Source organism: Rhinopithecus roxellana, chromosome 5 (genome assembly GCF_007565055.1).
Source record: "Rhinopithecus roxellana isolate Shanxi Qingling chromosome 5, ASM756505v1, whole genome shotgun sequence".
NCBI lineage: Eukaryota > Metazoa > Chordata > Mammalia > Primates > Cercopithecidae > Rhinopithecus > Rhinopithecus roxellana.
Window position 1 is genome coordinate 93,597,153 of NC_044553.1, and position 19,677 is coordinate 93,616,829.

General features: G+C 36.1%; 1 protein-coding gene across 1 annotated transcript in view; it reads right to left on the reverse strand.

The window, feature by feature from the left end:
• LRRC9 (leucine rich repeat containing 9) overlaps positions 1 to 19,677 on the reverse strand; it is a 134,696-nt gene that overhangs the window by 39,345 nt on the left and 75,674 nt on the right. The window contains exons 19-24 of the mRNA XM_030931688.1: positions 18,322 to 18,447; positions 15,441 to 15,575; positions 13,259 to 13,436; positions 10,471 to 10,691; positions 8,860 to 8,982; positions 497 to 627 (exon numbers count right to left, since the gene is read on the reverse strand). Of these exons, the coding sequence (XP_030787548.1) occupies positions 497 to 627; positions 8,860 to 8,982; positions 10,471 to 10,691; positions 13,259 to 13,436; positions 15,441 to 15,575; positions 18,322 to 18,447 (914 nt within the window). The remainder of the gene's footprint in view (positions 1 to 496; positions 628 to 8,859; positions 8,983 to 10,470; positions 10,692 to 13,258; positions 13,437 to 15,440; positions 15,576 to 18,321; positions 18,448 to 19,677) is intronic.

Consider the following 19,677-nt stretch of genomic DNA (forward strand, 5'->3'; position numbering starts at 1 on the left):
ATATGAAGTGTCATGGGCAGTGAAGAAAAGGACTACAATAGATAATAATGGACAGATAATAAAGGGTCTTTTATGCGATACAAAGGAATTTTTAATTTTAGGTTGGGCACAGTGGCTCACACCTGAAATCCCAGCACTTTGGGAGACTGAGGCAGGTGAACCACTTGAGCCCATGATCGGAGACCAGCCTGGCAAGATGGCATAAATACTGTCTCCACAAAAAATACAAAGAAAATTTGCCATGCTTGGTGGCACGTGCCTATAGTAGGAGGATCGATTGTGCCTGCAAGGTTGAAGCTGCAGTGAGCCATTTTTTGAGACCCCATCTCAAAAAACATGCATTACTTAGCATGAACCTTTGCAGTAGAGTAGATATTTTATGAATCACTGATTATATTTATATAAGATGTATAAATTTATAAGCTTCAGAAAAATGATAACAATAATTGCATAATGTAATTATAGTGTAAAAAGGCATATAATAAAATGATTGTACCTAATGGATGATGAAGTCCAATTTAGTTCTTGCATTTGCATGAAGTTGGAATGTCCTTGTCGTTCTGCAATCATGTCAGAAGTAAGTCTACCACCAAACAAATCTTTTGCATTCTCAGTCTCTGGTGGTTCCTATATGAAGGCATTTAGAAAATGATGTCCTGTCTTACAGATGACTAAATTATGTAGTTCTCTGATTTCAGGTAAAAATTCAGTGGACTCATTTTTCCAGATTCCTCCTACTAAGTAGAGCTAAATCCTGTGCATTATATATAAAACAAACATATGCAGGGCAAGGTGGCTAATACCTATAATCCCAGCACATTGGGAGGCCAAGGTGGGAGGATTGCCAGGAGTTCGAGATGAGGCTGGGTAACAAAGTGAGACCCTGTCTCTACAAAAAACAAAAAAGAATTAGTCAAGCACAGTGGCACATGCTTGTAGTTGTAGCTATGTGGGAGGCTGAGGCCAGAGAATGTCTTGAGCACAGGAGTTCAGAGGCTGCAGTGAGCTATGATCATGCCACTGGATTCCAGTCTGGGTGACAGAGTGAGACTCTGTCTCTAAAAAATTTTTTTAATTAAAAAAATTAAAACCAAACATATGAATACTGAAAGATGTGGAGAAGAAGGCAGACCAGGTAGGTACCTCAGGACCTGAGGAATGACACCCTGGATTTTCTTTTTGCCTCACCTTCTCTACTGGGTGCTAGAGAAGCTAGAAACCCAGAAATGACAATAAGAAAAAAACAGGACAAAGTAAACAAAAAGCCTACTCTTTCTAGTCAAAGGATCAGGAAAGGGGAAGCCTAGCACAGCAGAAAACTTTAGACAATAAAAAGCCTACTCCTGCTAAACCCTACAGAATAAACTGTGGCCCCAACTTCATGCCCACAAGTAAAAGCAGAATGGGCTGCTTAGACTTTAACCTGTGCTCATTTGTAACAAGGCACTTCTCCATTATCCACCTGCTGAGTGGGAACCTGGACTTTCATCCCCCATCAGCAGTAACACATGTCTCCACTCCCTACCTGCAAGTGTTATTGTAGATAACATGGGGAGTCTGGATTCCCACTTCCACTCATTCATAATGAGTTATCTGTGGAGCATCAATTAGGTGTTCCCGTCTCTCCCAGCCAGGATGAATCAGTGGAGGCTTCTGGGAGATAGTAACAAGAAGTTCCTTCCTTCCTAGCCCGAGTAAATCAATGGAAGTCTGGTGGGGAGCATGAACTCCTACTCTAGCCTAGCAGTTAATGAAGAACACACCTCCAGGTTGTCAACAGAGGCCACATGGAGGAACTTGGACTTCTATCTCCCACCTGACAGCAACGAAGTGGTTCCCCATCTTCTCACTGGTATAGTGTCAAGGGAGGCTTGCTAAAATAGATTTAAATAAGACCCACATAATACCCCAAATGTTCAGAATAAAATAAAAAATATGTCATGCTAAGAACCAATAACATCTCAACTTGAATGTGAAAAGACAATCGACAGATGCCAACTTTGAAATGATACAAATATTTTTAATTGACAGGCATTTCAAAGCAGTCAAAGGAAAAATGCTCAACAAGCGATTATGAACATACTTGAAACAAATGAAAAAACAAAACAGAAACCTTTAGCAAAGAGATAAGTGATAGCAAAGCAATAGAAGACATGAAGAATGAAATGAAAGTTTTAGAATTGAAAAATACTATAAACAAATAAATGCAATGGATAGGGACTCAATAGCAGAATGGAGAGAAAAGAGAAACAAATAACTTGAAGACAGAACAATAGAAATTACCCAGTATGAACAAAAGAGAGAAAATAGACCCATAAATAAATGAGCCTCACTTTACCAAGACGAACATATCCTGTACTTGCGGAACCATACAAAAGATTTAATATTAGTATCACTAGATTCATAGAAAAAGAAGAGAAATAATGTGGGGCTGAAAAAGTATTTGAAGAAATTATAACCAAAAATCTTCCAAATTTGGCAAAAGACATAAACCAAGAAGCTAAGAATCTAAGCAAACCCCAGATGGGAAAAAAACCCAAATCCATGCAAGGACACATAATAATAATCAGAATCAAATTTCTAAAAACTAATGACAGAGAAAAAAGGCATGAAAACAGTGACAGAGGAATTAAATCTTACCTGTGAGGGTAAAACAATGTGAGTGACATTAATCAGAAAGCATGGAAACCAGAAGATGTGGCACAACATTTTCAAGTGGTGAAAGAGAAACATCAACCCAGAATTCTATATCCAGGGAAAATATCATTTGGAAATAAAAAGAGAAAGCAAGACATTCTCAAAGGAAGGAAAACTAAGCAAACTGTTACCAGCAGACCTACCCTAAGAAATGACTAAAGAAAGTTCTTGAAATGGAAAGAAAAAAAAAAGGAATCTTGGAATGCCAGGAAAGAGGAAAGCACAATGGAAACTTCCATTGTGCTTATTAATTATTTATTAATTAATTAAATAATTAATTATTAAGAGTATTAATAAACTTCCCTTCTTTTCTTGATTTTTCTAAATTATCTTTGATTAGCTGATGTAAAAAAACTATAATATTGTCTCATTTGTTCTCAATGTATATAGTGAAAATATAAACAGGGGAGAAGAAATAGATTGAAAGGAAAGTAACATTTCTACACTTTACTCAAACTGGTAAAATGTCAATCCTAACAGACTATAATAAAGTATGTATATGCATTGTAATACTTAGAACAACCACTAAAAAAAAAACTATATGGAGAGATACACCAAAAAACACTATGGATAAATAAAAATAGAATTTCAAAATGTGTTCAAGAAGCTCACGGGAAGGCACAAAAAAAGAAAACAGAAGAAAGATGAACAAAGGAAACAAATATAAAACAAGAAAACAAAGTGGCACACTTAAGCCCTAACAGGTCAGTTAACTATATTAAATATAAATGGCCTTTGTTCATCAATTAAAATATAAAAATTAGCTAATAGATAACATGATCCAACTGTGTGTTGTCAACAAGAAGCTCACTTCAAATATAATATATGCAGGTTGAAAGTAAAAGAACAGAAAAAGATATCCTATACATTAATCAAGAGAAAGCAGGAGTGGCTTCATTAACCTCAGATAAAGTAAACTTTGAAGCAAAGGAAATTACCAGAGTCAGAGGGGACATTACCTACCGATAAAAGGGTCAGTCCACCAAGAAGGCATAACAGTCTTAAATGTGTATGTACCAACAACAGAGCTGCAAAATATTTGAAGCTAGAGTCCCCAATTATTTTAGCCAATGATGTAGGTATTGCTGTGAAGGAATTTTGTAGACATAATTAAAGCTCCTAGCAAGTTGACTTTCAATAAGGAGATCATCTTGAACAATCTGGATGGGCCTGATTCAAACAATTGCAAGGCTTTAAAAGCAGAGGTGAGGTTCCTGAAAGAAAGAATTTTCCTGAAGAAAATCCACTCATGGACAGCAGCTTTCATCTATGCCTGTGAGCCCCAGCCTACCCATAATCTTTGCTTCCTGATGGCCTGTCCTATGGATTTCAGGCTTGTTTAGGCAGTCCCCTCAATTATTAAATATTCCTTGATATCTATATATCTATATATAGACATAGATATCTCTATATGTATATCTGTCTTACTAGTTCTGCTTCTCTTGTTGAATCCTCAATAATAAAATCTCAAAATAAGTTTTAAAAACATTAATTCAGCCTTAGAAATAACATTGCTTTTGTGTTTTTCATAATTATACAAGCAACATATGATTAGTGTCCTCCTAAATCAGGGGTTGGTAAATGTTTTCTACAGTTTTCCTGTAAAGAGTCAATCAATATTTTAGCCTTTGGGAACACTAGCTTCTCTGTTACTATTTAATTTTGCCACTGCAGTGTGAAAGCAGTCATAGACTATATATAAACAAACAGGCATGTATGTGTTCCAATAAAATTTTATTTACAAAAATAAGTGGCAGGTCACATTTGGCCCAAGGGCTATTGTTGACAATCTATTTCAGACAAATGGTTTGAACTTGATCTAAATAAAACTGGTAAGTCATTTGATCTACTTTTACTCAAACTCCCTTCTTTTTTTCTACTCTGTTAAAACTTCATATCTAAATTGAGAATATGTATCCTTAATGCAAAAAATAATCTTTTAAAAATAAAAGTATGTGGGAACAAAAGGTAAAATGAAAACACAACTACCCAAATCGTTCTTTGGTTCCTCCTAGTCTATGCCCGCCCTTGGTTTCTACTCCCACTTCAAAGAAGACAATGTAATTATATGTCTAGAGAGTGTTGGACAGAGAATGAGGCTCATGTGCCCATGATTTACCATTAAACAGTCATATAACTTGGAAGAAGTCATGTAACTTCTCTAGAGTTGCTTGTGTTCATACATAAAATAAAGGATTTCGACTATGCCATTTCCAAAGTCTATTTATATCTCAGACACTCTAGCATTATATATTACTGTATTACCTACCTCTGCACCCACTTTTCATGACTTCTTTTTCTACATATGTTTAATAAATGCAAGTATTAGAGCCTCGCTTAGATTTCTTTACTTTCTCTACTGTCGTTCATTAGATGATATTGCATATGCTTTTGGTCTTAACTGTTAACTCTCTTCAAATTACATTCAAGTCCAAACATATGTAAAGTAAATTTTCATATGCAAATTTAATCCTGTGATTTCAACTGCCTGCTTGACATCTCCAGTCAGATGATCTCCATATAAAACTAAAGTCCAATACTAATCATCTTACACCCCCAAATTGCTTTTCTTCCTATATTCATATTCTGTTATGGTGTCTTTTATTGGCATAGACTCAAACCTTGTAGACATCTTTCAGTCTTCCTTTCCCTTGGCCTTCAAATACAATGCATTCCCATTACCTTGCATTTAAAATCTAAATTCTTCAGTCTAGTCTTCAAGATGTCCAATTATTAATTCATACATTTATATTCTGCCTCATTCCACAAATTGTGGCAGCTTACAGGAAACACATATAATCAAATAGTAAAATGCAAATCAAACATAATGAAAATCAAGCTCACTAGGATTAGTGACAAAAAGACTATAAGATCCTATAGGATTTATATTATTGAATCATAAATTTGGTCCTGAGCTTTTAGGTAAAGTGAAAAGGAATATAATTAAATAATACTCATTGACATGGATTGGCTCTGTGTTCCCACCAAAATCTCATCTTGAATTGTAATAATCCCCTCCTGTTGTGGGAGGGACCCAGTGGGAGCTAAGTGAATCATGGGGGTGGGTTTTTCCTGTGCTGTTCTCATGATAGTGAATAAATCTCATGAAATCTGATGGTTTTATAAAGGGGAGTTACCCTGCGCATGCTGTCTTGCCTGCCACCATGTAAGACCTGCCTTTGCTCTTCCTTCATCTGCCATGATTGTGAAGCCTCTCCAGCCATGTGGGACTGTGAGTCCATTAAACTTCTTTCCTTTCTAAATTACACAGTCTCAGGTATGTCTTTATTGGCAGCATGAGAACAGACTAATGCAGTAAATTGTAGAGTCATGTGCTGCTGTAAAGATACCCAAAAATGTGGAAGTGACTTTGGAACTGGGTAACAGGCAGAGGCTGGAACAGTTTGGAGGGCTTAGAAGAAGATGGGAAAATGTGGGAAAGTTTGTAACTTCCTAGAGACTTGTTGAACGGCTTTGGCCAAAATGCTGATAGTGATATGGACAATAAGGTCCAGGCTGAGGTGGTCTCAGATGGAGATAAGGAACTTGTTGGGAACTGGATTAAAGGTCACTCTTGCTCCGCAAAAAGATTGGTGACATTTTTGCCGCCACCCTACAGATCTGTGAAACTTTGAACTTGAGAGAGATGATTTAGGATATCTGGTGAAAAATTTCTAAGTGGCAAAGTGTTCAAGAGGAAGCAAAGCATAAAAGTCTGAAAAATTTGCCCTGATCATGCAGTAGAAAAGAAAAACCCATTTTCTGGGGAGAAATTCAAGCTAGCTACACAAATTTGCATAAGTAACAAGATGCCAAATGCAAATCACCAAGAGAATGGGGAAAATGTCTCCAGGGCATGTCAGAGACCTTCATGGCAGCCACTCCCATCACAGGCCTGGAGGCCTAGGAGGGAAAAAATGATTTCCTGGAGCAGTCCAGGGCCCCCCTACTGTATGTAGCCTAGGGACTTGGTACCCTGTGTCCCAGTCACTCCAGCCATGGCTAAAAGGGGAAAATGTATAGCTCAAGCCGTGGCTTCATAGGGTGCAAGCCCCAAGCCTTGGCAGCTTTGAAATGGTGTTGGTCTTGTGGGTACACAGAAGTCAAGAATTGAGGTTTGGGAACCTCTGCCTAGATTTCAGAGGGTGTATGGAAATGCCTAGATGTCCAGGCAGAAGCCTGCTGCCCTCTGCTAGTGCAGTGCCAAAAAGAAATGTGGGGTGGGAGGCCCCACACAGAGTCCCCACTGGGGCACTGCCTATTGGAGCTGTGAGGAGAGGACCACCGTCTTTCAGACCCCAGAATGGTAGATCCACCCACAGCTTGCACTGTGCACCTAAAAAAGCCACAGACACTCAATGCCAGCCTGTGAAAGCCGCTGGGAGGGAGGCTGTATCCAGCAAAGCCACAGGAGTGGAGCTGCCTAAGGCTGTGGGAGCCCACCTCTTGCATTAGCATGACCTGGATGTGAGACATGGAGTCAAAGGAGATCATTTCAGAGCTTTAAGACTTGGCTGCCTCACTGGATTTTGCACTTGCATGGGGCCTGTAGCCCCTTTGTTTTGGCCAATTTCTCCCATTTGAAATGGGTGTATTTACCCGATGCCTGTACCCACATAGTATCTAGAAAGTAACTAACTTGCTTTTGATTTTACAGGCTCATAGGCAGAAGGGACTTGACTTGTCTCAGCTCACACTTTGGACTGTAGAATTTTGAACTAATGCTGAAATGAGTTGGGGGACCGTTGGGAAGGCATGATTGGTTTTGAAATGTTAGATCATGAGATTTGGGAGGGGCCAGGGGTGGAATGATATGGTTTGGCTCTGTGTCCCCACCCAAATCTCACCCTGAATTGTAATAATCCCCACATGTCATGGGAGGGACCCAGTGGGAGGTAATTGAATCATGGGGTTGTGTTTTTCTTATGCTGTCTCATGATAGTGAATAAGTCTTATGAGATCTGATGGTTTTATAAAGGGGAGTTCCCCTGCACATGCTCTCTTGCCTGTTGCTATGACTTTGCTCTTCCTTTGTCTTCCATTATGATTGTGAGGCCTCCCTAGCCATGTGGAACTATAAGTCCATTAAACCTCTTTCGTTTATACATTGCCCAGTCTTGGGTATGTCTTTTTAGTAGCATGAGTTGAGACTAATATACTCATTGTCGGTGAGCAGAACGTAACTTTTCCTTAGGGGTAAATGTTTTTCCTACATTTATTTCTATAAGTGTTTTTTATGTGGCCCTTCAAATGAGGTCACAGAGAGATAGGACAGATAAGATCCTCAACAACATCTTTAGAGTAAATGCAGTACTGGTCTCATAGGAGTATTTTAAAAAACATTATTCAGTGAAAGCTAACAACTAAATAAAGCCCAGTATACAAGGTTCTAGGGAATTTGTATGTGTTGGAGTGAGAAAGTTTTAGTGACCCATTCTGAGGAGGGTCCAGAAAACAGAAGGGCTAGGATTAGTAAACTTCTCGGAGTACCTCAGAATACTAAATGATCATGAACTATCTTTCAATTTTCTAGAAAATTTGATGTGTTTTCTTCTCTGATAGGAGCTAGGCAACATTACACAGGGAAACCTTTTACTCTTTACACATTTGTCACGCATTTACCCTGTTATGTGGAAAATAGGAGCCCTATGAATTTGCTCGTTATAGAATCCAAGTATCCAAATGTTGCTTTCACATTCAGTCCTAGGGTCTGTGTCTGTTTTTCTTTACAGCTTACTTAGTAATGTTGACATACCACGTTTGTTGGTTCAAACATATTTTTCTTAATTATTAATATTAGCAACTATATTTTCACTGAAAATAGAAAGCTGCTTTTAGGCTTAAGAGGATGGTAAAGCTCCAGTGCATAATTTTTCTATCTTGTCCCATAAAATTGTGTTCTTTACCTTTTAGGCACTGAATTCAATGGGTGCTATTGTAAGCAGCACAACCCTTCCCTTCCACCACAATTCGGACAATTAAGAATTGACCAGATGACAAAATTTAAAAACCCAGATCTAAAATAAGCTTTGGAGCCTTAGATTAATAAGTATGGTAAATTTGGCTATCATGCTAGTGATAAAGCAATGTTCAAAATGACTATGTCCTATGCATATGTGACTGCAGCTTAGACCAAATGTTATGAGTCATAAAACAACTTACAATTGGTATCCCATCCAAAGCTTTCAGTTCTGGAAGATGAAATATTACAAACAACCGGTAGTTTTCTTGATTCCATATAATAATGTTTCCACACATGTCTAGAATGACCAAGTTGCATAAACCCTAGGTAATAAAATACATATATTTATCTCTATGTATATTTAAAGCACTCTAGTAAGAGGTTAGCCAACCTCAAATTTTAATATTGGAATTATATTAGCTATCTTTCCATGGGATTTCAGTGCTTTTAAGTACACTTTTTTTCCTTTGTTTTAGATATGGTCTTATGCTGTTGCTTAGGCTGGAGTGCAGTGGTCAGATCATAGCTCATTGCAACCTCAAACTCCTAGGCTCAAGTGATCCTCCCACCATGGCCTCCCAAAGTGCTGAAATTATAGGCATAAGCCACCATGCCCAGCCTAAGTGCACTTTTAAGAGCAAGGGTTACCCTTTCAGACCACTAAGGTATAATTCTGTGGAATATTTCAATGGTCTATGTTATAAAATCAGAATCTCTTTTAGGATACTAGTGCCAAATGTATTATCTATTAATGGTAAGTACTTAGAGGGAACTTTGCTATGTTCAAGACAAATATACTTTGTTTATGGAATAATGGCTTAATAAATGGATGTATGTGTCTGTGTAGATATAACAGGAATAAAAGACACTGCTTTTTGAAAAGCAATGAAACTGAACTGCTTCTACTTTCTGAGAGGGTAGTAGAATTCATCCTAAGGGAAATGTGCTGTTTTATTAGACAAGACACTTTGATATGCCTTTGTTGTGAAGGAAGGGTCTTGGTAGGTATGGAAGGGAGAGGTGAAGACAAGAGGGAGTAAAACTACTGTGCATCATAATGTGAAACGGTTTATTGTGTTGCTGGTGTTGTTGATTAGGTTGCCTCCCTAGCTCTATAAGTAGTAATTATATTGGGGGAATAGAATGGGGAGAAGTCTGAACTAAGAAAAGACAGGAAACGGACACAAATTTTTGGTAGGAGATAAAGTCCTAGTAATATTGTATCAGCAAAAGGAGAGGCCAGTGTAAGACCCATAGTGTTAGAAAATGGCCACTGAACTTTAGAAACAATGAAGTCAAACATGACATTTGAAGTCGATTCCTGTTCTGTGCTATAGAAACCCTCTGTTTTGTTCAAACCTTTAGTAAATCCTATTACACAATAGCCTTAAATTAGTGGTTTCTTTGGGGGAATTAAAGAAACAAATCTGAGCAAAGGTGACCGAGTTTGAGCCACTGGTAAGAGAACAGTGAGAGATTATCAAGAATTGTACTGAGAACCAGAGAATGCTAAAGAATCCCTGGAAATATGAAGAAGGCACTAGTTAGGAGGAATAGGTTTGGTTTATCATACTTGAGTATTAAAAAAAAGTTACCCCAGAAGGATAGCAAATGGGGACATTATGTATACACAGATATATATTTGTATGTATACAAAATTGAATGCAAATACATTTTAATAACCTTGTTATTCTTATTTTTATTTTCTTTATATTTTCCAAATTCTGTGCAGTAAACATGCATTACTTTCATAATATAAAGAAACAATACATATTTTAAAAAACAAAAAAATTACTACCCCAGATGATTACCTTTAAATTGTGCATCTCCTGATTGACAGCAATATAGTTATTGCTTATGTATAACTCAACAAGAGTAAAAGATTTTTGTAAACCACTCAATGAAGTGATTCTGTTGTTCTCAAGAGAAAGGGAGTGAAGATGAAGCATATTATCAAAGGTATGCTGTTCCAAACCAGTGAGAAGATTATTATTTATGCTGAGGCGAGTTAATTTAGTCATCTTGGAAATACCTAGAAAAATAAGCAAATTCAAGAAAAGATTTAGGTAACACTAAAGGGTTAATTTAAAAAATAACTGGCTGGTCATTTTATTATAATCAGATAGCTAGGTTCAAATGGCTTTAAAGATTGTGTAATACTAACCGTCATTGCTTTTCCCTTTGTTTTGGAAGAATATAATCTTGTATATAAGCCCCATCTTAAACATTAAATTCAAATTTTGTATTTCTAAGTTGATTCCTTCTTCTTAGGAGTTAAGGAAAGGCATTACATGAACATATTGAATTTCTCTTTCAAATAACCTTAAAATGATGTAATTAATTAAGATTTTCACCATTTTGAAAACAAAAAGCTCTACACAAAGCTCAAAATAATCACCAGCCCTCATTTTTAAACATTAAGGGGAAGGAACCACATTCTGGAAAGTGCATCATTTGTATTAAAATGAACGATTTAGCCTACTTTTACTTTCGTATGCCTGAAAGTACTCTAAGATGGAAGTTTAGAAAATGGGACCAGTCTAACTCCTGTGTACATTATGTACTGCAAGCACTTTATAAGTATAGCCAGGATGGTGCAGTTGAAAGACAAGAACTTCGGAATCCTAGTTGGCTTCAAATGTATCACTGCTAGGTTTGTGGTGATACATAAATTATGTAACCTCTGAGCCTTAATTTCTTCATCCAAGGAGTTATGAAACTCCATACTTCCAAGGAGTTATGAAATTAAATGGAATAATGTTTGGAAAGTATCAAATAATTATCTGTGCTCCCTTTCACATTAGTTCCTATTGTGGGACTGTACAATGTTGAAGGTGAATCAATCCAGGGCAAGACAAGATCAAAGCCATCAGAGCAAAAATCATTAAATGGATATGGAACCTACCCATGTGTGAAAAAAAAGGAGAAACTCCTGTTAAAGTTTAGAGGGGTAGCTATCTTCTCCAAAATGTAGGTGTAAGAAAAATACAGATTGGAAGATTCTTCTGTTTAATAAGTTTATGGAATGAAATGAAAAGGAAATAGGGTTTTTAATTGTTATGTACAAAGCAAAACTAATACTCAGCTGTAGGGGATTGGGAGACTGGTGATAGTTCTAGACACAGGTGCCTGAGCTACCCCTAAGTTTACTCTACTGAAATCTACTGAAGAGAGGCCTGTGAATCTGTGTCTTCAATAAGTATCCCAAGTGATTCTCATGATCAGGGAAGTTTTAGAAACATATCGTTAACAACCATTAAAATGAAATATTTAACAAATGTTATGTATGCTTTCTTAAATATATTTAATACTTGCTTTTATATATATAATTTTTTGAAATCAAATCTTCTATTTTATGAAAAATGTAGTATATACACATGCTAAAAATAATTCAATTCAAAAATGAGTAAAGTATAAATTCCCTTTCCCAGCCATGATTTCTAATTCTTACCTTCTCTCCTTGGCAAACACAACCATGTTACCAAAATGCACATACAGAAATATTCTTTATTCAGATAAGTGTGTGTATGTATACACATATACACATTTCTCTTTTCAATCAAATAGTGCACACTTGTGGACATATTTTTTAATTTCTAGGAGTTAGTTACTCTTTTGAGTAGATGGAGAGGGAGAATAAGAGAAAGTTGGTAGCAAGTCATGGAAAGCTTCCTTCAATTTCTTTCTAATGAAGGTAAGAATAAAATAAAGCTGGGGAGGAGTCAGAAAATACTTGACTTGGTAGTATATATTCTGGGACATGTTCTCTAAACTCATGATTTTTAGCTGTAGATAAGCATAAATCCAAATGAAGAGAATAATCTAAGAAGCGTGGAAGGGGAAAGGGAGGAAAAGTCTTTTTTATTCTGTCCGGTTCAGAAAAATATGTTTTAACACTGAACTTTAAATAGTCAAATAAAATACGTTATATTGGTATCATTATTATTAAGATATTACTAAAGCTGCTTAATTGGACTTGTATGTGGATCCATGGAAAAGCTTACATATAGTATATTTTATTTTCAACCTCTAGTGAGTATAATTTTCATTTTTTGTTGAAGTATTCAAATTTCCAAATATAACCTTAATTTTATATTTTTAAAACAGAACTAGTCTGCTTCATCTTTTTCAAAAGCATATCTCATTCAGTTGTGCATTCAACTTTACAGACATTAATGACTAACTAGTTGGTATGTGCTAGTGTTTGGTAACAGATTATAAACTAGCACAGAGGAGAGGAGAGAGAAGGCACAGGAGATGAAAGTCAGCTTGCTGGGCTCATATAGTCACAAATCCCATGAATAGGTATGAACTTGTTTTAATTTTTTATTTGTCTTTTATTTTTTAATTGGACAGATAATATTGTATCTATTTATCTTGCACAACATGTTTTGAAGTATATATATATATATATTAGAATGGTCCAATCTAGCTAACTAATAATTGCATTACCTCACACAGGTATTTAGAATACTCTGCCACAAAACTTGGAACTTTCCTAGAGATCTTCCTCTTCAGAAACTCTGTTCTCAGGGTTATTTTTTGCTTTGTTGTTTAGACATCCATATTTTGAGACTTCAGAGTTCTTAAGTACCTTACCTTCTATCTTTGAGATGCAGTTTCCATCTAATGTGAGCTCTTCCAAGTTAATACAGGATTCCAGACCCTCCATTTTAGTGAGATTATTATTGCTGAATGATGCCCATTTCAAATTTTCCAATTTTTCTAAATTTGTGATTTCAAAAAGATGTTGTCCATCTAAATTTAAGGCAGTTATCTGTAGAATAATTTACATTATATGTTATTTCTAAATCTTATAAATAAATTCAGTCAATGTTAGTAACATTTTAAAAAGCTAATGAAATAATTCAAATGTGATAAGTAGGTATCAAAAGAATTCCTTCAGGAACTAAAGATATTATGAAGCTATTAGTTTACAGAAAAGTAAAATTTGACAAGATTATAACTCCAAGAAAGACTTATATGGTATTAAGGACACTGTGATGTGCTAGAGTCCCATTGCAGTAATGAACTTGTCCCCAGCTGCTGGGAGTGCTTCTGGCAGAGAGCCTTCAGCTGTCATTCCCCTGCAGGGACTGCCTTGCTGTAGACAGCTGCCAAGATCACGCTCCTTCCCAGGTTGGCCCTCAGCCAGTGATAGAGGCATATAAAGGCCTGACCATCTCAACCCAACTTAGGACAAATGTAAAGGGCCATTCTAGCTCCTCTAACTCCGGAACTGCCTGTGGGTCAGCCAAGGCTGTCACTGGGCCTTCATTTGCAGCTCAATATCTATATCTATATATATCTTGTAATAAAAGTAATGCCAGTAATATCTCCCATTTTCAAGGAGGAGCTTCACTTAGCCCAGTTTCTATGTTTGGCAAGAGGTATAAGGACACCTAATGTAGCAAGAAGCTGCTAGTGTTCTATAACCTTTTCCCTTATCCTTGGCTGAATTCTGACCAACTCCCCTACTCCCTTGTCAGGATACCTGACTCTTGCTGTCCAAATTTTGGCTCGATCTCTGGCTCTGAGTCTTTAAAGTTTGCTTGCCTATTCTGACATGTTATCAGAATCTTGCCTATTCTGACATGTTATCAGAAACCAGAATTAGAATGGCCCTTTAAATTTGTCCTTCAGTTTTAGTGCACCTTTATCTTAAATTTCCAATTCTGTGGCGAGCGCAGTGAAGCCCAGCCCATCTGACACAGCCACTCATGACTTGACCTCCCTGTTTTTTATTTTTTGGAATATGACAAATTACTTTTTTCTAATAATAACAATGTCTTTCTTATTTTTATTTTTTCCAACTCTATTGAAGTATAATTGACAATTTAAAATTGCATATATTAAAGATGTAAACTTGATACAAGCATACATTATAAATTAAAAACTGCATGATCTCAATTATATATGAACTCTAAAATAGTCAAACTCATAGGAGAGAGTAGAATAGTGGTTGTCAGGGGCTGGGGGCAATGGGAAATGGGCAGATGTTGGTCAGGAGGTACAAAGTTTCAGTTATGCACGACGAATACTTTCTAGAGACCCTAACGTACAACACTAAAGTTAATGATAACTTTAATGATTAAAGGTAAGGACTAAAGTTAACGATATGGTATTGTATACTTGAAATTTTCCTAGCCGGGCGACGTGGCGGGCGCCTGTAGTCCCAGCTACTCGGGAGGCTGAGGCAGGAGAATGGCTTAAACCCAGGAGGCGGAGCTTGCAGTGAGCTGAGATCCGGCCACTGCACTCCAGCCTGGGCGGCAGAGCGAGACTCCATCTCAAAAAAAAAAAAAAAAAAGCCGGGCGCGGTGGCTCAAGCCTGTAATCCCAGCACTTTGGGAGGCCGAGACGGGCGGATCACGAGGTCAGGAGATCGAGACCATCCTGGCTAACACGGTGAAACCCCGTCTCTACTAAAAACTACAAAAAACTAGCCGGGCGACGTGGCGGCGCCTGTAGTCCCAGCTACCCGGGAGGCTGAGACAGGAGAATGGCGTGAACCCGGGAGGCGGAGCTTGCAGTGAGCTGAGATCCGGCCACTGCACTCCAGCCTGGGTGACAGAGCGAGACTCCGTTTCAAAAAAAAAAAAAAAAGAAAAGAAATTTTCCAAGAGGTAGATCTTAAGTGTTTCTTCCCTATTTTAATTAATCTCTTCCAGCTTTCTGTCCCTTACCTATCTGTGCCTTCTTTATGATACACAGACCAACAATGACTTAAAAATAGATTTAAATTAAACTTTATATTAGGTTTAGTAGAATTAACCTTTACCTTCAAGTACCAGTTTCCACTCGGATGTAAATAAGGTCCTAACTTTGAAATCTGCGTCAGAATTTTGGCAGAAGGCCATATACTAAGTATCCGTGGTCTCTCCTCTTTAGTACTAGAATGCCGTAAGAGAGATAACTAATAAAATTTAAAAAATACAATGAAAAAAGGAAACAGTATACAGAGGTTAGTTGATATATAGTTAAAATTATTGTTTCCAGGGAAGATGAGTGGCCCAATAAATAATTTTAAAATGTAACATTTCCTTTGCCTTAAATTGTTTTCAATATCCAGACATAGTTTAATTACATTGTTTCTTGTTTTAGCAAATATGGAACCATTATAAGATAATATTTATAAGATTGTGAAAGGATTACTATAATATGAACACCCATATAATCCACCCATGAAACTAGCTTAAGAGCTAGAATATTATGAATAGATTACAAGCACCCCGTGGGCCCGATCCTAAGTCCTTTTCTCTCCTTCTCTGTAGAAGTGATCATTATCTCAAATGTTTTGTCCACCATTCACTTGCTTTCTTTATAGTCCTATGTCTGTGTCCATAAGCAATATATAATTTAGTTTTGCACATATTTGAACTTCATGTAAATTGAATAATATGTATGTATTCTTCTATGACTTGCCTTTTTTGTTCAATATCATATTCATCAGATTCATCTAAGCTTCTGTATGTAGCTGTAGTTCATTCATATGTCCTGTGTATAGTATTCCCTTAATGACTCTCCTGTCAATTAACATTGGGGTTGATTCAGTTTTTGCTATTATAAATACTGTTGTCATGAATATTCTTGTGCACGTTTCCTGGTACATACATGCAAGAGTTTCTTTAGAGTATATGCACTGAAGTAAAGTAAAATTGCTGGGTTGTAGAAAACACACACACACACACACACACACACACAAATATACATCAGTTTTACTGAATAATATCAAATTGTTTTCCAGAGTGGTTGTACCACTTCAGAAAAATTACACTTTTACTTCATATTCTTGCAACAGCTTGGTATTGTCAGACTTTAAAGTTTTTGCTCATCTATAAAACTGGCAAAAATTGGTAGGTCATTGTGGTTTTAATGTTCATTTTCTTGAATACTAATGTGGTGGAGCATCTTTTCCTAATTGGCTGTTCTGATTTCCTCTCCAGTGAAGTGTATGTTCAGATCTTTGGCACATTTTTCTGTTTGGCTGGTTGTCTTTTTCCTTATATATTCTGGATATATAAAGAATATCTTTTGACAGTTGTGTTGCAAATTTCTTTTCCCAGTATGTAGCTTGTCTTTTCACTTTCTTTGAAAAAAGATATATTAATTTTAATGTAGACATGTCCAATTATTTATGGTTTATGCTCTTTGTTTCTTGCCTACTAAATTATTCACAAATTCAAAGTCATAATGATAATCTCTGATATTTTCTTCAAAAATTTTTGGTTTTGCCTTTTACAATAAAGTCCTTAATACCTTTTATTGAATAATCTCCCTGATCTGCAAAGGCAGTTCTGTTATTTATAAAGTTTCCACAGTCTATATTAGGTCTTTATTCTGTTCCGTTGGTCTATTTGTCTAGCTCTGTGCCAATACCACATTGTCTTAAAGGATTTTAGCAGGATTTGATTTCTTTTAAAAAAAACTAATTTTCTTAATTTCAATTTTAATTTTAGATTCAGGGGTACATGTGGAGGTTTGTTACAAGGATACATTGCATAATGTTGAGGTTTGGGGTAGGATTGAACCCATCATCCAGGTAGTGGGCATAGTACCCAATAGGTAATTTTTCAGCCCTGCCCATCTTCCTCCTCCATGTTGTATTCCCCAATATGTATTGTTCCCATCTTTATGTCCATGTGTACCCAATGTTTAACTCCCGCTTATAAGTGATAACATGTGGTATTTGGTTTTCTGTTTCTGTGTTAATTCGCTTAGGATAATGCTCTTCAGCTGCATCCATGTTGCTGCGAAGAATATGATTCATTCTTTTTTATGGCTGCGTAGCATTCCATGGTGTACATTTACCACGTTTTCTTTATCCAGTCCACCACTGATGGGCACCTGGGTTGATTCTGTGATTTGACTATTGTGAAGAGTGCTGCAGTGAACATATTAATGCATGTGTCTTTTTAGTAGAACGATTAATTTTATTTTGGGTATAGCCCCAGAAATGGGATTGCTGAGTGGAATGGTAGTTCTATTTTTAGTTCTTTTCTTAGGGTAAATTCCCAACTCTTCTTTAGGATTGCTAATTTTTTTTATCAATAAAAAGTTTCTTTTCAAAATTTTGAATAGATCCAAAATTAAACATTACATTGCTTAAGGAATTAATATTCTGATACTCCACAAAAAGTCAACAGCTGGAAAACCAGAGTAGATATATTTAGGATGTTGAAGCTACTTTGGCTAAAGTACAGCATTCTTAATATGGATAACAAAGATATTTCCCCTCCTTCCATGTTAATGGATTTTGTTCTTTTCAGCCAAACAAATACAATGTTAATATTAAGTAGATAGATAATTCACTAAATGCTTTCTGAAAGCGTCTCAGCTTACCTTATCCTCAGAAGGTTGCTTATTTTCATGTAGGCTCTAGAAAGGGCTTTGGTGAGTTCAGGTGACTGGTAAAAAAGCAGTTACTCTAGAGGTATTTTTGGTGTAGTGTTCATGGATAATCAAGAGAATCCATACAACAATTTGGTATTTAAATGAGATACATTTAAACAGAAAAAAATCAAGTGGTATGATTGCTCTATATTAATTTTTTATTAATAGGCTAAGAGGCAATATAAAATCTTAATGACAGAAAAAGAGTATGCAAAATATTATTTGTATGTTCTAAATAGCCCAATGAATAGTAAACAGTAAAATCCAACCTGAGTAATCCTTGTTCCAGCAATAAATTTCATCGCTGCTGTTGCTTCTTCTTCAGAAATGAAGACTCCATTTAAATGGGTAAGAGTCTTTAATCTGCCAATAACACTCATCCTCAATGTGGCTGGCTTGGGAAAAACAAAAAAAAATTTTGATTATTAAATATGTTATGGCATGAAAATGAGTGTTTTCATGTCTTTCCATATAATTCAAAATCATACATTTCCTTGTTCATTACATATACCTAAAAATAAAAGCTTAATTATTTAAATAATAGTTGAAATTATATTTAATGATTAATATGTTTGTTTGAAGGTTGGTGATTTTACTCTGATGAGGGAGGGAAATCCCATAAGCTATTGAAAAGTGACTGCAGTGAGAAGTGTTAAAAGAACAACTGTAGTGACTCCTGTTTATCTAGATCAGCAGTAAGCTAGTCATCTCCATGTGTGATTCAATACAGATCTTTAGCCCTTGACAATCCAATTTGGCAACAGGGAGATAGCTGTAGTGTGATCATCCAGGAAATATGCTTTGGCAAAGGAAAAATATTATTCACTTTTACTGAGCAAAAAAGAAGAAATACAGCAATATAAACTTAGTAATATGGTCAATTTAATAGAACCAATTGTGCTTTAGTTTCCTTTTTAAAGGCTGAACACAGCCTGATATACATCTTTTAAGGGCAGAGAAAGGAAGATTCTTGACTTTATAATCTTGGGACTTACTTTAAATACTTGAAGATATACTTAAATATAGTCATGGAATATGGAAATTACCTAGCATTAATCTACATATTTTTGTAATGAGAAAAAGTAATGTTCAGATTGCCTTTTTATAAGAGAACATAAGACTTTATAATGCAGGGGAGGTGATTATGAGGGGAGGTGATTTCTGGACTTAAAATAGAAAACAAGTAATGAATAATGCAAAATGCAAAATAAAATTGTAAAACATGTTGCTAAACCACAGATTAGGATGTATTATAAATCAAATTATGTTTCTTCCTTAATAGTATGCCCCTCTCACTGTATTATATTATTCTTGGTTCCTGTGCCTCATTAAAATACAGTTCCGGCACACTGAACTATATAAAATCTCTGGAGGTTTGCAAATGGCAATGACATCAATGACTCAAAGCAATAATGTTCTCAATCTATTAGAGGTTACAAAAAATCTGATATGAAATTATAGTCTGTTCTTATAGTAACATCTGATTCATTTGATCAGTATATTAAATCCAATTTATGAATGACTTCAAGGAAGGAAGTCTAGAAAAATGAAGATACTTTGCCTATCTCTGGCTATTACTGAATAGTAAAGTTAGTAGGGAAATGGCTCTGAAATTAAAATGTTTG